The 22,684-nt window shown below is 41.2% G+C and overlaps 1 protein-coding gene across 3 annotated transcripts in view; it reads right to left on the bottom strand.

Annotated features, from left to right (window-relative positions):
- Positions 1-3,750: 3,750 nt before the first annotated feature.
- MKX (mohawk homeobox) overlaps positions 3,751-22,684 on the bottom strand; it is a 49,132-nt gene continuing 30,198 nt past the window's right edge. For 2 of the 3 annotated variants that reach the window (XM_038129321.1, XM_038129323.1), the window contains exons 5-6: positions 6,459-6,492; positions 3,751-6,346 (exon numbers count right to left, since the gene is read on the bottom strand). In XM_038129321.1, the coding sequence (XP_037985249.1) occupies positions 6,160-6,346; positions 6,459-6,492 (221 nt within the window). In that variant the 3' untranslated portion in view covers positions 3,751-6,159. The remainder of the gene's footprint in view (positions 6,347-6,458; positions 6,493-22,684) is intronic. The other variant, XM_038129324.1, reaches the window with a different exon arrangement.

Genomic DNA, 22,684 nt, shown 5'->3' with positions numbered 1-22,684 from the left:
CAGTGCAGTGCTCTCAGGCAATTCAGCCTTTTGCATCATGCTTCACCTTTCTTTCCTGCCCTACCTAACTAGGATGGGCAGGGATGTCACCAGAGCAGCTTCCAACTACCAATGTCCTCCTACATACATCAGCTCAGCCACACAAAGCTGTATTATTGTCCTCTTTGAAATACCGTGCCAAAGCACAGAGAAATTTGTGAACGATGTGAATAAGACATAGAACAATCAATGACCCCAAAGCTGCACAGACATATTCACACCATACTCAGTCTAGTTCATGCTCTTTGGGGGATCTTGGTAGAGCAGCTCAGGCTTGATGCCAAGCTTGGTTACCCAAGTTTCTGTCCAGCTGGCTCAGAGTAGGCATGCAACTGCCTGCACTTGGCCATGGAAACATGACTTGGCCCTCAAACCTTCAGAAGTGTTTCAATTTCTTAGGTTAGGAGCCTGAAACCCTTTGAGGTTCTTTCTAATTTTCCAAGAGTCTCACAGATCATTCATAGTAGCACAGGAATGAGAACAGGGGATTGTCATGCTTAAGGCTGTCACTGTGACCACTGAATTGGTGCCAACTGGACTTCAGAGCTGGTAGTGGAACACTGGAGGATCTGGTATTCTCAATCTGTGCCAAGTCCAGGCTCTATTTTCCTGCAAGTACCAGGCTCAGGTTTAAGAAAGTGTGGTCACACCAAGGACTGAATGGAAGCACACTTGTGTTGAAGGTTCCATAGCAGAACATGGGGTTTCACAGCAAGAAAACCATGTTTGTGTGAGGAAATCATTGAATTTGGCCAGAAATGTGGGGAGCACTAAAAAGATTTTTTTTTTTTTGCAAATGTATTAATGGTAATAGGCTGTGCAAAAACAACTTTGGACCATTATAGGGTGAAGATGTTCACAAAGAGGGAGGGACATGGACACGGCAGAGGTGTTTAATACATTCTTTGCCTCTATCTTCAACATAGATGATGGATCAAGGGGGTCTCAGTGCTCTGAGCTGGGGGACCCTGATTGTGAGAATGATCAGTTTCCATTCAACCCCAAAACTGTGCAGGATTTTCCTCCCCGGCTGGATCCCTACAAATCTATGGGATCTTATGGGAATCATTCAAGAATCCTCAAAGAGCTGGCTGGTGTCATTGCAAAACCTCTCTTGATGTTTTTTGAGCAGTCTTGGGAATCTGGAGAGGTCCCAGCTGATTGGAAGCTGGTGAATATTGTCTCAATTTTCAAGAAGAGCAAGAAGGAGGACCCCAGAAACTACAGGCCTGTCAGTCTCACTTTAGTGCCTTAAAAAGTTATGGAGATTATTCTGGGAGGTATTGAAGAACACCTGAAAGACAACACAGTCATGTGGTCACAGTGTGATGTCTGACAGAGTTCAGGAAGTGTTTGGACAATGCTTTTGGGCATATGGTATGATTCTAGAGAATGGTGCTGTGCAGGGATGGGATTTGGACTTGATCTTTGTGGGTCCCTTCCAGCTTAGCTTATTCCATGATTCTGTGATTCTGTGAAAGTCAAACATGATAGAAACAGCTGCACTCATCCTTTTGCCACACAGCAAGAGGATGTCTGAGGCAATGCCAGGAGCAGTGGCAAGCTTTGCTTTTCTGTTTTTCTCTCTTGGCAGTATTGGGATCATGGCTCTGCCAGGGCTAGTCCAAGGTCCTCAGTATTCTTCTTAATGCAGAAATTATGTGTAAGACTTGTATAGCCCTGGTGGAGCTCAATTTATAGAAGCTTTTCTGTAGCATTGTAAAGTTGGGTGACTAAACAATCATCATTTATTCTCATCTTCAACCCCACACAGGGGACTCACCAGCAGATAAAGCCATCTGCTCCAGCCCCTAGAAGCCATGTGAGGAATATGGCCCAGGACTTCTACAAGACTGAAAGATACAGAGGCATGATAGAACCTGAAAGCCTCTGGAAAGATTCCTGAAGGAGGATCCAAGCTTGGTGAGTGCGGTCCCACTACTTGGCAATGCCTTAGTAGGCAGGATGAATTGTGCCCCACTGGCATGCTCCCTGACTGGCCCTGAGTGATTCCTCATGCCAGTGATTTCTCATTCACCACTCATTGTGGTGAATTAGGAAGAGAAGGCAGTTCCCTGGCATTTCAGAGCATCCCCCAGGGAAGTCACCAAAGCCTTTCCCTGGTGCAGGGCCCCTTTTGACTAATGCAGAACAATTCCTAAACTGTCTCCTATTGCTGGGGACGACACACAGGGTAAAAAGAAGGATTTTCTGAGCATTAAAAGTACAGCAAATTCCAGAAGCTCATGATTATTTTTGTAACCAAGGCTGCTTCCTGTAATAGCAGCTCACGTTTGGTGTTGTTGATCTTCACTGATGGATAATTTAGGTAGATAAAAAATATAATTCATCAAATCCAGGGAGTATAATGAAAATCTCTCTGAATAAAGAAATCATGCAGAAAGGGGTTTAAGCCTGCACAACATTTCCCATAGCCAAAGCTAAATCCATTCTTCCTTTCACAGTACAGACATGTTATCAACCTCCTCCCCCATCTTCTCCTTCTAGCTCATAGTACAGTGGCCACTTCATGCACTTGTGTGTGGGTATCCAAATCTAGGTGCCATCCTTTGCCAAACTCCAAGTAAAAACATAAGCCACCAAGTTATCAGATGTCCTCAAAATGGTCTATGTTTTGTCCTGGGACTTGGTCTCAGTCTCCCTGGTGGAATGCTACACTTGGCATATGTCTTTGTGCATTATGTCACCAGTGGAGGATATGAGGCTACAAAGTGAGAACTATAGCTCAGTGATGGCAGCAGTTTTGTGGTGCCAGGAGAGGAGTCTGCAGTCCTGAGCCCAAGAAATATTCTAACTACTGAATTGAAAATTGGAGCTCCCCTTACTCAGTGGTTAATAACAGTTCGGAGTGCTCATTTGCTCTGGCAAATTATGTGACAGAGTAGGTGGGAGCAGATTGAGTTGGTGTCTTCATGTCAGACTCGGGTACAAAGGAGGTGCCAAGTAGCTCAGCATCATTAAGATGTGGGTGTTTTTACACATTCCCAACAGCAAAAGTCAGGCTGTACATACTCCCTCAGGAACTCACATATCAGCTGAATATCCACATCTCCACTGACATGTTGGGTGGCCAGAGGTGTTGCAGCAGTACATTTTTATCACAAATCAGCAGGACATAAAACCTCAAAGTGCTGATTGCCCACCTAATCTGAGCTATCCCCCCTCCCACGCAAGTGGAGCAGCTTTGCCGAGGCACAGAAGTTAAAAGATCACCGGCACTGGGCTCTCTACTGTGACTACTGAGCTTCTGGATGGGCTGACTTTATCTCCTTCTCCACCAAGGCTCCCCAGCCAAACATCCACACAGGGCAATGTAGGCAAATGTAGCCTGTGCTCCCAAAAAAACGTAAATGACCAAAGTTTTTCCCAACTGATGGACCTTCTCCAGGGACTCAGTGAGTAGCTATGGCTTCCCCCTGCACTCCTCCAATGTGGAGGATTTATTAGCATCATGCCATGTTGTCATCAGCAGTCATTACACAAACCTTGCTGCAGTCATTTTCATTTGGTAGGAGCTAAACTACTTCACACAACTACACAAGATGTATTGATCAAAATAACTTTTCTGTTTTGTCCTTGCCTATCACAGGCTTGTGTCCCAGTGCAGAGAAACCCTGACTATTACAGGAAACCAGAAATGCAAATGCCTAAGGACAGATAAATGAATATTTAATTCAAACCAGCAAGATGTTGTTTGCAGTTATTTATTTTACTAAAATGGTTACATATGTTGAAACAAAGAAGAGCAATAGTAATAATGTTTGTTTTTCCAATATCATAAATAATTACTGAGTTTTCATTAGCTGTTGGCTCAGCACTGATCATGACTTTCGTTATTTAAAAAAGACACACACATAATTCATCAGAATTTGTGTTTTCAGAAAACTCTAAAGCAGCAGTAGAAAAAAAAATAAATTAAAGGAAACAGTAACAAGAAATTAGGCCAAGTATTTCTTAAATTTAAAATCCACTTGATGTGTTTTACAGATTATTCTTGTGCTTTGATCATTGGAAAAGAGAACCATTAACAAGTTGTTTATACAATGGCTTGCCTTCTCCAGTTTTACTTCAGAGAAGTCCCCAAAAGTACCCTTTCTACAAGACAAATTTTGTTGTTTCTACAGACAAAAACACTGAATATTTCTAACAGAGGAGTTTGTCAAAACCATGAATTTATTGTCACAAAATATTTAATACCAGAATAACTTATAATAGTATGAACAAAAGTGAAGTATTAACTCTCTGCTATTAGTTATAAACTCACATTATTATGCCAAAATCCAGTAAAGTATTAAAAATTAATGTCATGGAATCTTAGACATATAATGATGCAAGTCAGTAAAACATACTTCAACTGTTCATACAGTCACAACATACATTTCTTGCTTGGCACTTTAAGTCAATGCAAATCAGCAATTTAGAAAACAAAGTAAAAATATATATGTACAAAATATTTTCATATCAAATAATTTTCATTGTACACTAAATAAAACCAACAACGTTATGTTACATCAAGAAGTTTCCTAAGAAGTCACACCAAGGCTGATATTTGCAATGTGTCTTGACTATTTTAGTGCAACTGAAACAGCCTCTATTTGCAAGTTAGTTACATCATTAGCATAGTCCTGCTTCCATTGATGTGGGAGTTCTGCCATTAAACTCAGCAGGAGCAGAACTGAAGTCTTGTTCATTGATGGCTCACCAGAAAGAGAAGCAAGGAAAGGGATAAGTAGGAAAAAACCCGACAGAATACCCACAGGAAAAAAATCCAAATCCTACCAACAATCAGCTCTTTTCCAGTTTTCTGTAACAGATTCTGTATAAATTGGTTTTGGCTTTGCCACTGTTTATTCAAGCGCTGTAAACCTCATTAGACTATTGTTATATGACTTAAGAATAACTTGTACACCTCCAGATAAAATTTAAAAATAAACCTGGTTTTATGACAGTTATTACACTCAATAGCAGTCAATTTTAGAAACATGACATTTAATACATGGTTTAGTATCTTCTTAAAACCCTCCTGCCTTAAATGCTGAGATTTTTCAATGTTTCAGTTCCTTCTGTGATTCTTGTTTGGGCTTTGATAGTTTATATTATAGACTTTTCTTACTGAAATGTGAAATGTCAATCAACTATCCTCATTTATGCAGTACATACAAAATAAAAATGTTTAAACCACATTAAAGTAGTAAGTTCCACCATGGAAACAGTTGTGAATGGCACTATAGTTTTAGTTTTGTACAAGAAGAAACCAATTTTACTTCTATCAAAACTTCAGTAAGTCACTAGTAAAGCTTTAAAATTATAGAAATTCAACTTGAATTTACAACTAGTCTGACTAAAACCTTCTCAACTAGAAATCTTTAATGAGCAACACAGCATATGTATAAGTTCAAAATAATCTGAACAATTAACTTATTCCATAAATTTGTGTGTTCTAGAGTATTGCACTTCTCAAAGGAATGATTTTGGTATTTAATATACTGCATATACAGGTAAGAAACATGCATAACAACCTTATCGTCACTTTGACAAAACGTACTGTACAATTTTTATAACACTGTTGATTAAAAAAAAAAGAGAGTGAGAATGATGTAACAATTTCATTAAGACTCATCAATTTGTACAAGTCAAACAAGCACAACTCTCCAGGGCCTTCAGCAGTAATGTGTTTAGCCCTCGGCTGCTTAAGCCCACTTGGAATAATATACAAAGTTTAAGCATTATGGCATTGTCATTTTGAGGCATAACACTGTTGTACTATGCCCACGTTATAGCTTATTTTTTCAAAGCAAGGCACTTACTGTAATAGCAATGCAAACATCTTATGCGCACTTCGATTAACATAAAATAAGTTAATGTTTTGATAAAAACAGGGTTTTTATAATTTACATGCCTTTTATAGAAGCAGTTGAACATTTCATTTAATACAATGAAAACATCTGAGTCAGAAGGGACCTTAGTTTTTTAACTGACCATTCTGTAAAAGGGGACCCATTTTCCACATTTTCCCCCGTCTGTGAATTGGATTTTGCTGAAAACAAATCCTGTGAGGAAAATGTCTGTTTGACGTGAAAAAGAAAGGGAACCCATCCCCTAAAACTGCTGAACTAATGGCACTTTAACAGTCTTTACTTCTGATATATGTGATGATTTCTGAATGATGCAGCTGGTGGTTCCCTGCAGTTTATCCTTCCCCTGGGCAAGGTTCGTTAGGGCCATGGCTGCGTTGATCTCCTTCCAGTACGTCTCATCTTTGCTGGGTCCCCTTCTGTTAGCTGCACTAGATTCAAGCAATAATAAATATTTACACACGCATCTTACATAGCTACGTGGTATCAGGAAAACTGTAACATTAACAATAGTTGTGGGAAACTGTGAAGTCCCTTACTCACCTTTCACACTTATTTGGTCCATTCTCCAGATTTTCTGAAAACAGGAAAAGAAAAGTCTATTTTATTTAATAGTTTAAAAAACAAGCATGTTCAGGGAATAGGCACATTGAAAAATAACCCAAGATTTATTCCAAATTTGCTACCAGATGTAAAATAAAATCTTTGCTTTGACACACATAAAGGACCAGCTTCATGCTTCATGGAGGCATCTTCCTGCATGAAGAAAGCTACACTGAAGGTGTAGCCGTTCCTGAAGGTTCACCTACATTTTTCAGGGCAATAGAGGAGCTCTTCAAAACATATTTATGTTTTGAATACCAAGGACATAAGGAATTGCAAAACCTAAAAATAAGAATCAGCTTCATTGCCTTTCAGTGAATGCCTTCTAGTATGCACTAAAAATAGGACTCTCCCCCATGCACACATGATGTGTGTGGCTTTCAATGCTCCCCTGGCCCAGGCAGCGCCTCAGTCACAGAGGCAGCTGAGAGGGACACAAGTAACAAGCACACCTGGTCAACAGCCCTCAGAGATGAAATTGCATCACAGGCATAAACTATACTTCCTCATCAAGAGTCATATTTGTTCATTCACTAAGTCCTCACGTCCCAGAGAAGCCAGAAATATTTACCAGGCAGAAATGTATAAACTTTATTCAGTGGGTTCGCTATCCTGACACAGAAATGCATTATAGAGGAGCAAGAGGCCGATGCCCAACTGCAATTCCTATGGAAAACAAGTCAAACCAAAGAAACAGCAATGGCATGAGCACTAATGGCTACAAGACCCAAAAAGCCTCTATAAACACAACATAAATCTCGAAAAGTAATGTACATTTTTGCGAGGCCAGATTTCCAAATAAAATCAACCTTACTGCTAGACTTCCATCAGATTGTTAATTAAAAGTTGATCTTGTCTTTAAACAGAGCTTCCAGTGCAATAAACCTTGGTAGCCCTTCCCTTAGGAGCAACCTTGCCCACCACAGCCAGCAGCCCATTGTCTCCTACAGCCAATAATTCAGCTCAGCTGCATTGTCCAGTACTTGGAGGTGACTGCTGGAGACTGATGTCCTACTAAAGAAGCCCAGGGAGACCAGTTGCAATTTCAGAGATCAGCTGTTTGCCAAACTGATCTAGCAGGCCTCCATCCTTTTGAAAAACAGCTTTATAAATAAATGTTCACAGGTGATCAAGATTTAAGCTTTGTTCCAAAAGTGCACATCTTCAATCAGTGTCTCTTAAGATGTCCTAGAAAAATGCTCGAATGGGATTCAAGAAGGGGAAGACTAGCCTATGCAGAGGGCAAGGAACCAAGGAAAAAAGAAACATTTGATTCATAAAGAGCTACTGGATGACACAAAAAGCCTCCTTCTGCATGCTGTACTTGGCTATGAAGAATTCTTCAGCCCTGTTTCATTGGGTTTTTTATAATTAGAGACAATTTTCAAGGTGATGTTTAGGACTGAATAGATCAGTAGGTATAGAAATGGAAATGGTAAGTAATAGAGAACATCATTGCCAGAGCAAACCTGGATATAAATACACCTCTCTCAAGCATCTGTCAGTTTCTTTTGCTGTTGGAAAATATTTCCTGTGAACAAAAAAATTGCTTGTACAAACCTCTGAGGGAAGTAGGTGTGAACGGTGACACACATTCCAATTCCAGCGTTTATTTGAAGGAGTATTTGCAAATATTTTTTACTGGTGTTTAGCCAGCTCTCAAAGAAAGCATGTTGCCCATGGTATATAAAAGCAGTAGCAAAACTAAAAAATAAAATCCAGGTGGAAAGAACTGCCCTTTCTTTAACTTTGCTGAAGATTTTTCCTGAATCACACATATTTTCTTATTCTGTTCGTATTTTATGGTTTTTACAAACAAATAATTTATGTCAAAGAAACTCAAAATGGTTTAAAATAAAACCATCACTAATAATTTGCAAAGCTCTGTCTAATAACTGCTTTCAAAGCATGTTAGTACAATGAAGTCTGAAAATACATAATTTCAAAGAACAGGCCCTCTTTTTCTTGCCAAAAATTCTTTTCTGCTACACCAAAGCTCTGACAGCATATACCAGTTTGCACTACCACAGCATCCAAGCAGCTCCCTCGTGTCGGAACAGCCTTTTGGGATAACCTCAGTGAAAGAGACAAAGACCTCTCCTTATGCTCTCCTTGACATCTTGCCAGTCAAACCAACTTGACGGGACTCAAAGCAAAAGTGGGGTTCTCTTCACATGAAACTGCCATCTAAGTCACATAAATTTGTATCTATATTTGTCTGGACTCCAATCATAAAGAACAGAGATGTCCTCCAACAAGTGGATTCAGCCATTCTATTCAACACTGCAGCCAATATCCCTGCGTGCTGCTGCAAAGCCAAATCCCTGAGTCCTGTTCTGTGGCCCCTCCCTCACACTTTGTCCTTTGGACAGCATTATCATCCATGTGGATATGCTGAGAGCTGGATGGGGGGAGGACCATTCAGTATATCAATGATTCATATCTATTTTTATCTAGAGACATTAGACACTGCTAGTGTAACTACAGCCTTAATGGCTTAGCTCAGCCTGGAAGAAATGCAGGTTGGTCATGTCTGGCTCTTCACTCCCCAGAGAAAGAACATAGATGACAAAATGTTATCAAGACTATAAAAATTGCAAAATGGTGAGTCTTACCCAATATTTTGCTTTTTCTTCATCTTTTGTAATCTATCTGCTCTGCCTCCAACTGCTAATTAAAGATTTTGATAATTGAAGCTTTTAATATTTGAGGTACCTGCGCAAGAATTGCAAAGTATATTTCAACTGTAAAAGCAACATTTTGGTGAGATTGCTCCATGAAAATAGTCAAAGAACTGAGTTCTCAAAATGGAAAGTGTTCATTTGCTTGACCATCACACACCACATCCTTATATTTCATCTCTGAGGCAATTAGGAAATGGCACTGGAGCTGGGTAACATCTCTGGAAATGGAGATGAAAGGAATGGAAAAACAATGGAGTATCCTGAATCTCACCAAGTAGCCTCAGCTGAGGACTCACCCCAGAGCAAGTGCTGATGGACCCTCCACTCATGACCCTCTCTCTACTACATGAGAAACAGCACTTCACCAACCTTGAGGTACCGAAGTTGCACCAGAGCTGTTCTCTCCAAGCACTGTGCTTACCTCTAACCTCATGCACCTTTGGTGGCAGAACCTCTGGTCTCTTCCTAAAGAGTGTGGCTCTCTCAGTAATCAGACCAAGACAAGCTGTCACACAAATTTAAACCCCTACAGACTGGCCAAGCTTAGATCAGTGTCTCAAGTGACTCCTGGGAAAGCCAGCACTGATGAATTATTGTATTCCACACTGTTCCCAAGACTCATTTTGATAGGTTAAAAAATTATGTTTACCCTACTACACACAGACGTAAATACATTTTAACAGCATACAACTGGCCAGCACAAATTATTTTCCTAAACAAACAACAGTAGTTCTCAATAGCATATTTAGTGATTGAACCCAGAAGAAGCTGCTGTTGAAGGTGTTTTGTAGCATCTCAGAAAGGATTATGCTTCTTGTCAAAGGATGGTGGTAGGCTTTCAACATATATTGAGATCCTATAATAAATCTATTTAATATTAAACATCAGAAATGCCTTTTTGCTAAAGGCTTGGAAATCACTTAAAACAGTGATCATTTGCTCTGTAGCCAGAAAATTTAAAACACTGTGAAAATAGAAACTTAATCATTTAAAATTAGGAGTTGTCATTTATGCCTCACTTTCTGGTGCTTCATTCCGTAAGCATCCAGAGAATCACTTTTGCCTGGCCAAGAAAGTCTCATTCTGCTCTCAACATCCACCCAAAGAAACCAGCAAGGCAGGACATTTGTTCCCTCTTGTTTATAATAGGAAGTCACTATAAATCACCTACCAATGGAATTCTGTATACCTTTCCATTAGTATGAGTTTTCAGTATACAGTTTACTGTAGGGCATAGTGCCAAGAGTGTAGACACCAGACAATACCAGCTTTGTGATATAGCGTGGTATTTTTCAGGACTCACATAATTATTAATAATATACATGGCATCTTTTTTTTTTACCATAAAATTTCTTCATAAATATTAACTCACTGATCCTGACAACTCTCTTGCAAGGTAGCCTGCTGTCCCATTTTAGCAGAGATGTAAATGAAACTCAAAAGTCCAAAATCAAAATACTGCCTAGGCAATATTTTGACTATTTCAAAAGCATTTAAGAACAGAGTTTTCCAGGATTTCTCTTATATTTACAATGTTTTCCTTTGTTCTTCTGCTATCAGAAAGGACTAGCTTTCTTTCTGATATCTTTCTGATAGCAGTTCTTTCTGCTATCAGAAAGAACTTTCTTTTCTTTTCAAAAGAAAATGAAGCCCAGGGTTCTTGCAGGCAAACCAACCTTAAACTGCACAATAGCATCACATACCTCCAATTTACTCTGCACAAAGGTCTCTGGTGACACAGAGCTTGCAGCACATTCAAATATTTCAGAACAACTCAGACCCTTACTCTTCGCTGATCCAGACTAATAATTTTAATATATTTGGATGAGTTCAGGGGTGTGCTAAATAACGTTAATTACAGTTAGATTTTATCATTTGGATTTGAGAATTCTAAACTAAGCACTGCATGTGTGCAGTGATGAAATACACCCTAAGGCCCTGCTGGGAACAGTGAAGGCAAGACTGAGCCCTTACGTAGCACCAAGCAGCCTCCCATTGCTCCCCCACTCACTGCGCTGTCCGGCTCAAGCTGAGCCACAACAACTGGCTTAAACCCTGCTTTGTGTTATCAGGTAACACTGACAAAGCAAAGATGGCTTGGACCCAACAGGGGAAAGAATGTGTGAATGAGGGAATGAGACAGAGATGGAAGGGTACAGAACATTATGTAGTGGGGAAAAAATGGACGTAGAAGTCAAGGCACAGTAGGTCAGTCTCACATGACCGTCGTATTTTTTGAAGCTACTTAAACATGTACAGATTCCTGATGAATTACACATCTTCTATTCTAGCTTAAAATAGGGGGGGTGGGGGGGGGAAGAACTGCTGGCCTCAAATGGTGAACACTATAAAACATTTGTTAGTTCAATAAAAGGTCCTGTATAACTTATCTTCATTTTAAAATTGGCAACATTACTCAGTTGTTTCTCTCACTGCCTCTCCTGAAGTTTCTTTTGTTGGTTTTGGAGACTCTGGTTTAACATGTGTTGAATAGCATTTTCAAAACAAGCAAGAAGAGGAAGAAGAAGGAGAAACAGGAAATAAACTGGAGCAGCTGAAAGAAAAATGAACGTTACATGTGTGAGTAAATTAGTGGGGAGATGAAGTCTTTCTGTAGGTCACATACTCACACACACCTTGACCCCAGTATTTTCCAAACCACAATTTCAGGGTGCATAAGACTTTCAGATCTCTGTTTCTCCAAGAACAAAGTTGGGTTAATTTGAGTGAATACGCCTGTGCTCTTTTGCATTGACACAGCTCCTTTACCCCTGAAGGATCCCAAAGTAAACTGTGAACCACACAACACCACTAATGTTCACCCACATCTGGGGAGGGAACGTGGCTTAGCCCAGGCTGCTCAGCAATGCAAAGGAGGGGAAACTGTAGCCCGAAGCAGCAGGCCAGGGCTCTTATAAAAAATGTCATTTAATCTTGGTGCAAAAACTACAGCATGTTTTGAAAAACAAGAAAACCTCAGCTTCTCTAGCTTGAATTGGAGGAAGAAGGAACTGGCCATCCCATATTTACACTTCCAGCCTCCCATTTTGAGCCTAATGTAAACAGACAAATGAGCCTGTAAACATGGATAACTGCTCAGCCAGAGACCCACACTATACCACAGGCTTTCCACACACAGACAGGACTCATCCCACCCAGCACTGAAACTCCTAAAACCCTTTTCCTTTTGCACCATCCTCCCAGTTTCCTCAGGGACAGTAGACCTATTAAGGATGAATTATGAAGAAGTGCAGACAGGAAAGCTCATGCTGGAAGAGACTCCAAACCGCAGAGTCTCCTACAGAAATATTCCCCAAACACGCCCTGGTGGCTGATCTCCTGCAGACCCCAGGCCACCTCCACATCAGTGCTATCCCTAGTGAATCCACTCCTGCCCCAAAGCAGGTCCTAGGCTGGGAAGGTCTGTGTGAAACTATCTGGTTAGGCTGGCAGCGCTCCTGCAGCAGAACCTTTTGGTGGAGGAATGAAAGTCCCTGTTGGAGTTTCAGGTGACCTGTGGCTGCAGACACAGCATGGCAGTGTGACCTGGGAGAGCACAGGATACCAATCACAGCTGGTCAGATCTCAGGGGGGTACTGGATTTCTACTGACAAAGATTTATTGCCTTGTCCTTTAGTTGGGTGGGAGGAGGAAAGCTGTCAGAAACTTGCAGGAATGAGCTCTGGGCCCAGGCTCTAGAGAAAGCTCCTTTTCAGCAAAGCTTTATTTTACCACTGCTCTCTTTCTTCCAGGAGGAGGTTACAGAGCAGCTTGTAATGAAGTCACCCCTATAACCCTGTTACCTCACTCCTTTGGCTTCACAGGGACACCAAGTACAACAACTGACCTGTCATCAGCTGTTATGTCCTTCCAGATGAACAAACTGCATAATGACAATTTATGTTCACAGCGACCACAAGAGTGAATATTTTTCCCTGTTCACCCAGAGGGTTTTTCCCCAGGAGCAGCTATAGTCCTGGTCTGACATCTTCTATTAAGATCCGTATGGTGGGTCTCGCCTATGTTAGAAACATCCCTTTTCCATCATGCCCTAGACCAAACCTTTTCTGTGAAAATACTTCCTTGCAATTTGTTTCTTGCATCAGACTTCACATATAAGCTTTAACTGTGAAGGACTGCTAACACTCAAGTTTTTTGCTGAATATCTGAGCATCCAAAGACTTTTTTATGTTGTGCAGCCTGGAGCCTGCTGCAGTGGGAGTAGGCATCTAATTCCATTTTAATACATGTGATTTTTATAAAATGACTGTACATGTCCACAGAGACTGCGATAGGTGTATTTTATAAATCATAAAAGAGAACTGAGCTTGCAAGTCTATATTAATATTTGCATTAATAAGTGCACTGAAAGCCCCACATAATAGTAGGCTTGGTGCAAATGGTCTTAGAGTCCTGAGTTATGCACATGAATGTAAGAATTTATGAGTTAGCAAAATAGATAAAAATTAGTGTAAATCACTTTATTGTTCGGGCTGTCACAGCTGACTCTAGATTTCCACTGACCAGCGACAATGTGTTCTCCTTGGTGAGATTCAGGGCACTGTGGGAGTCTTGTTTGCTTAGTCAGACCTTAGCAGAGCCTATAATGGGAGCTGGGGCTGTGAGTGTTGAGGTGAGCTGTTAACTAACTGATGGTTATACGGTTTTATTTTCTTTACAAGTTTGCTGCAAAGCTGACTGAAATAAATTTTTTTCTCATTGAGTTGGCATGTTCCTCATTGAGTCGTGCAATGTTGTCAGATTCCTTGGTGATAGTCTCCCACATACATTTCACAATGCATAAAGGAACATCTAACCTGGGCCATAGGCTTCTTGTGTGTGTGTGTGTGTGTTATTTGGGAAGGGATTTACAACATGTGCTGTGCTGACCCATCAGATGAAGTGGTTTGCCCTTCTGTTGCAAACCATTAGGAGTTAACATTGAAAACCACATCAGGCAGCAGGTAAGGGGAAGGGTTAAATAAAGAGAAGAGGAAAAAGGAGAAGAGGAAGAAAAAAAAGAAATAAAGGAAAGACTATGGGAGATGTCACAAAAAAAGAAAATGACAAAATGGCAAATGAAGATTCACCAGGAAAAATAGGAGTAAGGAATATAAAGGGAGAAAACAAATCACTATGTAAACTTTCTTTATTTTTAATACAAAAATATCCTTCTCCCACCCAGGAAAGTTGCTGTTGTGCAGGCAGGCACGTTCAGTCTTTCATTCTGGATCTAAAGATTTTAATTGGGTGCTCTTAAAGACTAAAATAAGGCTTTAAAAATAAAAAGCTAAAGTCAAATGCAGCCAGGGTAAGCACTATTACACTCCAGCACGATTGTTTTTCATTAAAAAAGCAGGGTGAAAGGGAGGGTTTCAAAGCCATATTTCAACCCTAGGCTGACACGACAGCAGTAAAATCTGATTTTGTTATGCCAGTTGGCTGTGGGTTTGGGAGCAGACCCTATATATGCAGTGTAATGTTATGATATGAGTGCATGCACACAGGATATTTTCAGAAGCTTCTTGCAGAATTTAGAGAAACGTGCCGCCCATTCCTGCAGCCCTGCTTGCAGGAGCCAGCTCCTCTCCTGCTCCTGGGAGCCAAGCATATGCTGTACAAAGAAAATTTAAATTACAAGGTGCTGTATTTTCAGGCAAGTGGAGGAACTTCTCAGTGAATGTCAGAACTGATTTCCATGGTGTGTTTAGCCAGAAGCATGGAGTAAAGAATGAGTGAGTATCTGAGAGACAAAATTCAGTTTCTTTCACTTATCTGCAAGATAAAGAACTGACAAATATGGTCTCTTTAAAATCAGCTTCTTCCACCCACTGCATGGGGTACTGAAATGTGCACAATACTTACCACAGAACCATGGAATATCCTGAGCTGGACCCACAAAGATCATTGAAGTCCAGCTTGTGGCCCTGCACAGGACAGCCCCAAGAATTACACCATGAGCCTGAGAGCATTGTCCAAATGCTTCTGAAGCAGGCTTGGTGCTGTGACTGCTTCCCTGGAGAGCCTGTTCCAGTGCCCAACCATCCTCTGGGTGAAGAACCTTTTCCCAATGTCCACATAAACTACTGCTGACACATGTGCAAATACTAAACCCCAGACACCTAAGCAGTGTCCCAAACCTACTGTGCTGTGAGATCATAAGCTTACAAATTCAAGGAGCTTGTAAGAAAGGTGCATCAGAAGGGCTCCAGCAATCAAGCAGCTATAAAAATGACTGTAAGCTGCAAAAGAGCCTCACGGTAACCCAGACAACTGTTGCACAACAGATCCTGCAAATCCAGGGATTACATGTGAAATTTAAGATTGTTTATATCTCCAAGGAGATACAGATATTTTCAAATATATACCTACCTGTATCTGCTTCTATATTATGTTTGCATAAAAATGGGAATGGCTAAGCATTCTGCCTTCACACTAAGTATACTATGAGATACAGCAGTACAATCACACACGGTATTTTCTGTGGTCACCACTTCCTGAAGGCACATGACAGAGTTGTGCCAGGGCTGAACCTGCAGCAGTCAGTGACACCTTTCCCTGCCCAACCTCGGTGCCGTGACACAGCAGCTCCAAGGCTGTTGCAGGAGGAGGACACAAGAAGAGAAAAGACAGTCAGATGGACTTCACACATTAAGTACATCATGTTAGTGTCTGTCAGTCTCTCTGCTTGTGCTACAGGTTTGTGTGGGGCTCAATAAGTCATTCTAACTGACCTTTTCACAGGTGCTACCATATGTTCCCTGGTCTCTAGATTCTGGCTTGAGAGCCTGGGCTTTCAACTTCATGGCTGAGTACTAACAGGTGCAAATGAGGTTAACAAGAGTGCTGCTTTGCATGCATAAAAAGCCATGAAACCACGAGCATCCTCAAGGTCTTACGCAGCTAAAGTTACTTCAAATCGTAATTATTTGGTACCTTACTTATCCATTTGTGAAATCCAACAGATGTTCTATGAAAACACCTTTATTAAACTTTGAAAAGGGCCAGATAGAATGTATCAAGTGGCACTGAACAGCACATCATGAAATCATCCTGTCCTCAGAGGGGCTCAGCTACGTTCATGCTATGGCGTTGATGGTTCAGAACCAGCAGTGAGCAGCCAATGAGGATATAAGATAGGTTTTGAGACATCTTTCAAACTAGGCCAGGTCATATATGCCAGAAAAGTATATTTTTCCTCATCTAGCTTGAAATGTGATGGGAACCCCTTTATTCAGAATCCTGAGGAATAACAGCAATATAGACAGAAAGCTGAAGTCACACACCTCTCTGACCACACACAGCATAATCAGCAGAAAGAAAGTGCTGAGTGAGCTGCAAGGGAAGGAGCTGCCTGGGGATTATTCTCATCTCCAGTTGATCAAAAGGGATTTTAGTGTTTGACAGCATCGTTTTTGAGTCAGCTCTTCAGTTTTGTTTCCTCTGCTTTCCCTTGTGAAGCTATTGCAGTCTTCATGCTCCTGCTCTCCACAACTTGCAGTGTTATTATTTCCATTACAGGATTTCTTCCCAAACCTAAATATTCCCAAGCACCTTTTAAACAGGCCCTCAGAGATTCTAGTAAATTGGGAGGCCTATCAAGAAGGGCTGTGTTTTCAGTGCTCCTATTCACTGAGTGAATGAGAGGCAGCGCACTAAAAGGCGGAAGGCTCTTGGATCAGAACATTATGCCCAGAGTTATTCAGGAAGATGTGCCTATTTGCCAAGAGCTTTTGAAGGAGCAGAAACACCGCCTTCTATACTCTAAACATCCTCCTGTGTTTAAAATTATTTGAGTCCTAATGCAGTGCAATTCCAGTAACCCTGCAGAAGAATCATACTAAGAAGAGCTCAAAGCCTCTCTGGGCTATGATGGAGATTGGTGCAGTGGAATAAATCAGCCACACTGGGCTTGAATTCTCAAGGAGCAGCTAAACTTTAACACTGCAGATGCTGACTAATTGAAAGTTGTAATGCCCTTCACAGCGGAGCCTTTGCCTGAGACAGATGAGGTTCCTGCACTCTGAAGGAGCACGTGTGGGAGGTCCTGAAACAGTAGGAGGCCAGTACTTAACATTGCAGAGGCCTTGGATGCGAACAGCTTTGTGGAAGAAGATGAAATTGCTTCTCTGGCAAAATGTATGAAACCGTCTGTGATAACAGGAATAAGAGCGAGGATGACTGAACAAATATTTGCACTGAATGCCTTGTCAGGACAGGGGAATTGCTACCGATATGATCTTTACTTTCAATGTTACTGCTTCTGACAGTCTTACAGACCTTGCAGATGTTTATTGGCCACTAAATCATTCTTCAAGAATGTTGGCTCTGTTCCCAAACCTGAAGAGCTTGAATGTGAAGGGGTTTGTTATTCAACACACACCGCTGCTTTTGGAGACAGTGATTTTCAAGAAGCCGGCGGGGAAGCATCGTCAGCCGATAACAAGACAGGGAGTGGGTTCAGACTTCCCTGCGCTCTGGGCCTCAGCCGCGGCAGGCAGAGTGAGTGAGCATCCATGGGGCACCAAGCATCCATGGGGCACCGAGCATCCATGGGGCACGGAGCAGTGCATGGCAGGGCACCGAGCATCCATGGGGCACGGAGCAGCGCATGGCAGGGCACCGAGCATCCATGGGGCACGGAGCATCCATGGGGCACAGAGCATCCATGGGGCACAGAGCAGCGCATGGCAGGGCACCGAGCATCCATGGGGCACAGAGCAGCGCCCGAGCCGCTCAGCAGCGCTGCGCTGCGATAATGGACCTGCATCACAGCAAAACTGCTGGGAGACGATGCTTACAGCTCATCCCGACCAGAGATGCTGCCTGCTCTACTTGGTATGGCACAATTGTGTGGCTTTTAGAGGCTCTGCAAAGCTCGCTCCATGCAGAGAGCGGCTCTGCTCAGCCCGGCTCCTCTCGCTGCAGGACACGCTGCATAACAACGAGGCTCATTCAAAGCCTTCGCCATTCATCTCGGGAAGAGCCGCTCGCAAAGACGCAATTGCTGAGCCGTGGAGGACCCTAAGCCACAGCATTTCACGGCAAACAGATTTGCTTTCAAACAGAGTTTATAACTACGGGCAATACGCTCAGGCTGTTTCTCGAGTGAAGATGATTTTCTGAGATCACTGCAAACAGTTCTCACCTGAAAAAGCTACTCTAGCCACTGGAAGCTGTACCTGAAGAGACACCGGACTAAAATAGTGTTACTAATAATTGTGACAGTAGTAATGCATATCCTTTAAATAATGAGTGATAAAAAGGAATCCATTCTCTTCATACTATAAAATTATTTTGTAATAAGTGTATTAATACAATTTCAAAATATGATTATGAGTTATTCATGCACAGTGTATTATTACCACGGGAAAAATATACTATCCATAGGTATTGAACATATTTCTCCCAAAAAGGCAGCAACACACTGACCAGTGAATGGGATCTAAAAGCAGTGAAAGCCAATAGCCTCCTCTAAAACCTACCTGAACTGCTGGCTATCAGCTTCCAAGATAACAGACAATGTTATCTAAAGTAGCCCTTGTACAATTTTTCCTCAGAATAGGGTGAATACTGTTTAAAAATATCAGTCTAGCACAGACATAAGGTGCTTCAAAAACATGTAAGACAATTGCAGAAGGTGATCATGTCATATTTACTTTGTATTTGTTTTACATTAGCTCATACGTGTTTTCCTGGAAGCCAGGAGACTTCTGCCAGGGAATTCTCTGCTGCAACTGTTTGCCATATCAGACTTAAAACACACATACATATTTATGGTAAAACCATATGGTATTTATGGTTAAATCAACTAACATACTTCAAAAAATATAAATTTTGGTTAATTTGGAAGCTCTATAAATCAAAACCAGCTCAGAAGCTTTATTAGCATTATAAATAATTGGTCTTTCTTCATGTTACCATAAATAAATAAATAAATAAATAAATAAATAAAATCCAAACAAAAAACCCCAATAATTCTTCCCCCACAAGGTTTGCAATGGGAAACTGAGCTATAGATATGTGAATAAAAATTTAGAAAATACCAGCATTCATAGAACACAATTCCTTACACAGATGCAGTTGGAAATAACTGTGAACTTTTTGTTCAAGGAGCAATTAAATTAACTTTATCTTAGAGCAAGTCACACTTACGGAATTTTTTAATATGTCTTGCCTGATCTACTTAGATGTTTTCCTAAGGGTAAGCAGCATCTGCAACAATCATACATTTGTACAGATAGCCTTGCATTCTCACCTGCCTTTTAAGAATTGTGATCCTGAATTTCTACTTCTATAAAGAAAATCAACGACACACAAAGCCATGGCTCCAGACATAGAGAACATTTATATTTTTTAGGAAATAACTGTGGTGAAAGAAAGTGAGATCCTTTGATCCCTCCAACACAGTTCAACTCTAGGCTTTGAGCTTTTGAACAGACGATAAGAGGAGGACTCTCAGCAGCCATGCAAGCCAGACAGCTACAACACAAACTCTTTAAGCTCTGTGAAATGTTTCATGTTTTTTAATTAACTTGCTGCTATTATTAGTAGTACTTCTGTTTCCACTTTTATAACAAGAAAGGCTTTTTCTTTAATTTTGCAAGAACTTTTTATTTTTGCCCGTGAGCCAAAGCTTTCCCATAGAACAATTGCCTATACATCACAGTCTGTGAAGTTTATGGGGCTCTGCAAAGGGTCTGCAAAGCAGACAGAGCAAATCCCATGTGTGGACAGTGCCTGAATTCCTGCCCACTGTCCTTCTCCAACAAAGGACAAACAGATCTTGAACCACCAGCAAATGCTGTATTTGATAGTATGGATTCATCAGGATGCACAAAATCCAGCCTAGCTGGGTGGCACCAACGTGTCACTTCAGACAAACAAACTAGAAAGGTGCTGGCAAAACCAGCCCGTCCAGCAGCACTGGGAGTGGCTCACCCAGCTTGTAGGCAGGTCTTGGCTAGTGCTGGCAGACACCATCAACCCCAGCTGTGACTCCAGGTTCAGCAAATCTTTTAAAAAATTCTCTCTGGATAGCACCGCCTAGGTAACTACTGTCTCAGGTAGGAGCATCCTGAGAGTTGCTCAAAGCAGCCTGAGGGGTGCTGACCACCCGCAGCAACACCCACCCTTCCTCTCACACCTCAAACCCAGCTGGCTGCCTCAGGCTGTTATAACACAAGGTGAGTTCTGCCTGAGTGGTCCTAAGCTTTGCAATTAGTACTTGCCTTGCACCCTTCAAACACCCAGAGACCCACTTTGGGGGCTTAGATGACACCTGCCCCATTCCTTAATTTTTTTGTTTTTGTAAGTCTCCTTAGCCTTTGTGGAGAAGCAGAGATTCCAGAATACAAACCAGGACACTGACACTGTGAGTGTCCGTACCCTTAGACCCCAGGGAGGAGCTGCCCAAAAGAAACAACAAAGTGTGTAAAAACCTGGCATCAAGGACTTTTCCATATTATTTTGGTTAACATTAAGATGCCACATTGCTCAGATAGACCTGGGAGCAACACCCTCTGCTTTATTTGTGAAATCTGCATTTCAGTAGACAGAACAAAATATAGGAATGTTCATCCGTACCCACTGATTGCAACTGTCAACCAAAATTGCTTCTCAATTGTGTTGTCATCTTTTCTGTCACATCTGTCTTTTTCCACTTCCTCCCCATTTCCAACTGGATCCTCATTTTTTCTTTCTCTGCTATGATAGGGGAAGAGAAAACTGAAGCAAGAAGAGTTCTTTCAAAAAACATCCAAGACTACCTGCTGGGATGGCACTTGGCTTGCAAACACTGCAGCAACCCGTCAAATACGAGGTGCAGAGCGTGTTCAGCTGCTGGCATTAAACCCTTGTTCTGTAAGAACTGGGTAGAAATTGATAATTGCTGCCTGCCAAAGAGGCAGATTGGGAAGAATTGCTTGTGAATATGAAGCACAAAGACATTGTGAAAGTTTCCCCTGGCCACAACTCTGTGCACATGTCCTACTCCTGAGTTTGGTATGTAAGCTGGTTTCTATACAGCATTTAAAATGGAAAAAAATCCCTTTGAAAGAAGCGCCTTGAAACACAGATATTGGCAATGGATGACACTCGCTGTAATTACTGAAAGACAAATTTTTGATCAGGACGCCTATTTGAATTCTCTCCAAAGCCTCTCTGAGCTCCAAATGCTGTGACCTTTAAAATCAAGGGAGCAAAATGTTCTCTGTTTTAATGACTGGTACTGTAAAAGCAGAAAATCCACGTTAAAGCAAAGATTTAAATTGTACTGTTCGGCAGTAAAATCAGACTTGGGGTTTTTTTGGGTATCAGAGAAAAACAAGGTCTGTACAAAAATTTAGAAGGATACCAAGCTTTAGAAAAATGGGCAAATTTATAAATAGGAGTCCTATGTTTTCAAGGATGATGAAAACAGTATCTAAATTTGTAATGGCATAAAATCTACTGCCTGAATTCTACATTTACTTGTACAGAACATTAAAAAAAAGCATTTATGTTTCAAGCAAACAATAGAAAATTTTCTCTGATTATATGATGACGTTTCAGATGAGTTTACAGCTCTAACTGTTGTTCTTGTTCTCATAGATACATGCAAGAAACACTTCTGTACAAAACATCCCTACTTTCCAAGCAGCAGAAAGGATGCCCTCCTTTGGACAAATACACACTTTTCATTTGGACAAAAATATTAAAATTAAACAGAACAAATTTTCAGTCAACACTTGTTAATCTGAAACACTAAAAATTCTCTCATATTGAAAGCAGATTGCTCTGAAAAAACATTCATTTTCAAGGTCATAACAGTGCTGGCAGAACTCAAAAAATTGTAGTCCAACTTGCTTGTGTTCAGCTGTGTTTACTTAGTCTCAATTTGACAAAAGTCTGCCTCTGATTATACATAGCAGTCATCTGCCCACAGATAAATAGATATTACACAAACACTTGGAGGGAATGACATTTGGCTACCATTATTTTTGGAATAATTTACCCTGCATCCTGAACTTGAAACACCAAAATGATTCATAATGGTTTCTGGACCCAAGTATTTCCATTTAATAAATAAATTTACCTCTATGACCTTTGTGGGCTTTATATTGTACATGTTGTTGTATAATAAAATAAAAAAAAGGAAAAAAGGCCATTTATTGTTAAATAGTCTGGAAAGGTGGATTTACCCAGAATTCAGACCCAAGTCAGTGGCAAACCTGGTGCACTCACAGCCTCAGCTCAGAGCCAGCAGGTGCAGTGCAAAGGGCTCAGGGTGCTGCTGGAGAGGGGGCTCTAACCCAGCTCTACAAGACATCCCACCCCAGCAGCACCTGCAGGCACAGGGGCCTTGCTCAGCTCTCTGCAGAGCATGCACCTGCAGTGGGAACCCACACTAGCAGAAACCATACCAGCACCACCTGAGATAGAAATGTGTTTTCTATTTCAAATTCTCCCACCTCAAATGGAAACTGGATAGTTCTGTGCATA

This window comes from Motacilla alba, chromosome 2 (genome assembly GCF_015832195.1).
Source record: "Motacilla alba alba isolate MOTALB_02 chromosome 2, Motacilla_alba_V1.0_pri, whole genome shotgun sequence".
In the NCBI taxonomy this organism is placed as follows: Eukaryota; Metazoa; Chordata; class Aves; order Passeriformes; family Motacillidae; genus Motacilla; species Motacilla alba.
The sequence above is the reverse complement of the archived record's forward strand: the minus strand, read 5'-3'. Positions and strand labels throughout refer to the sequence as shown.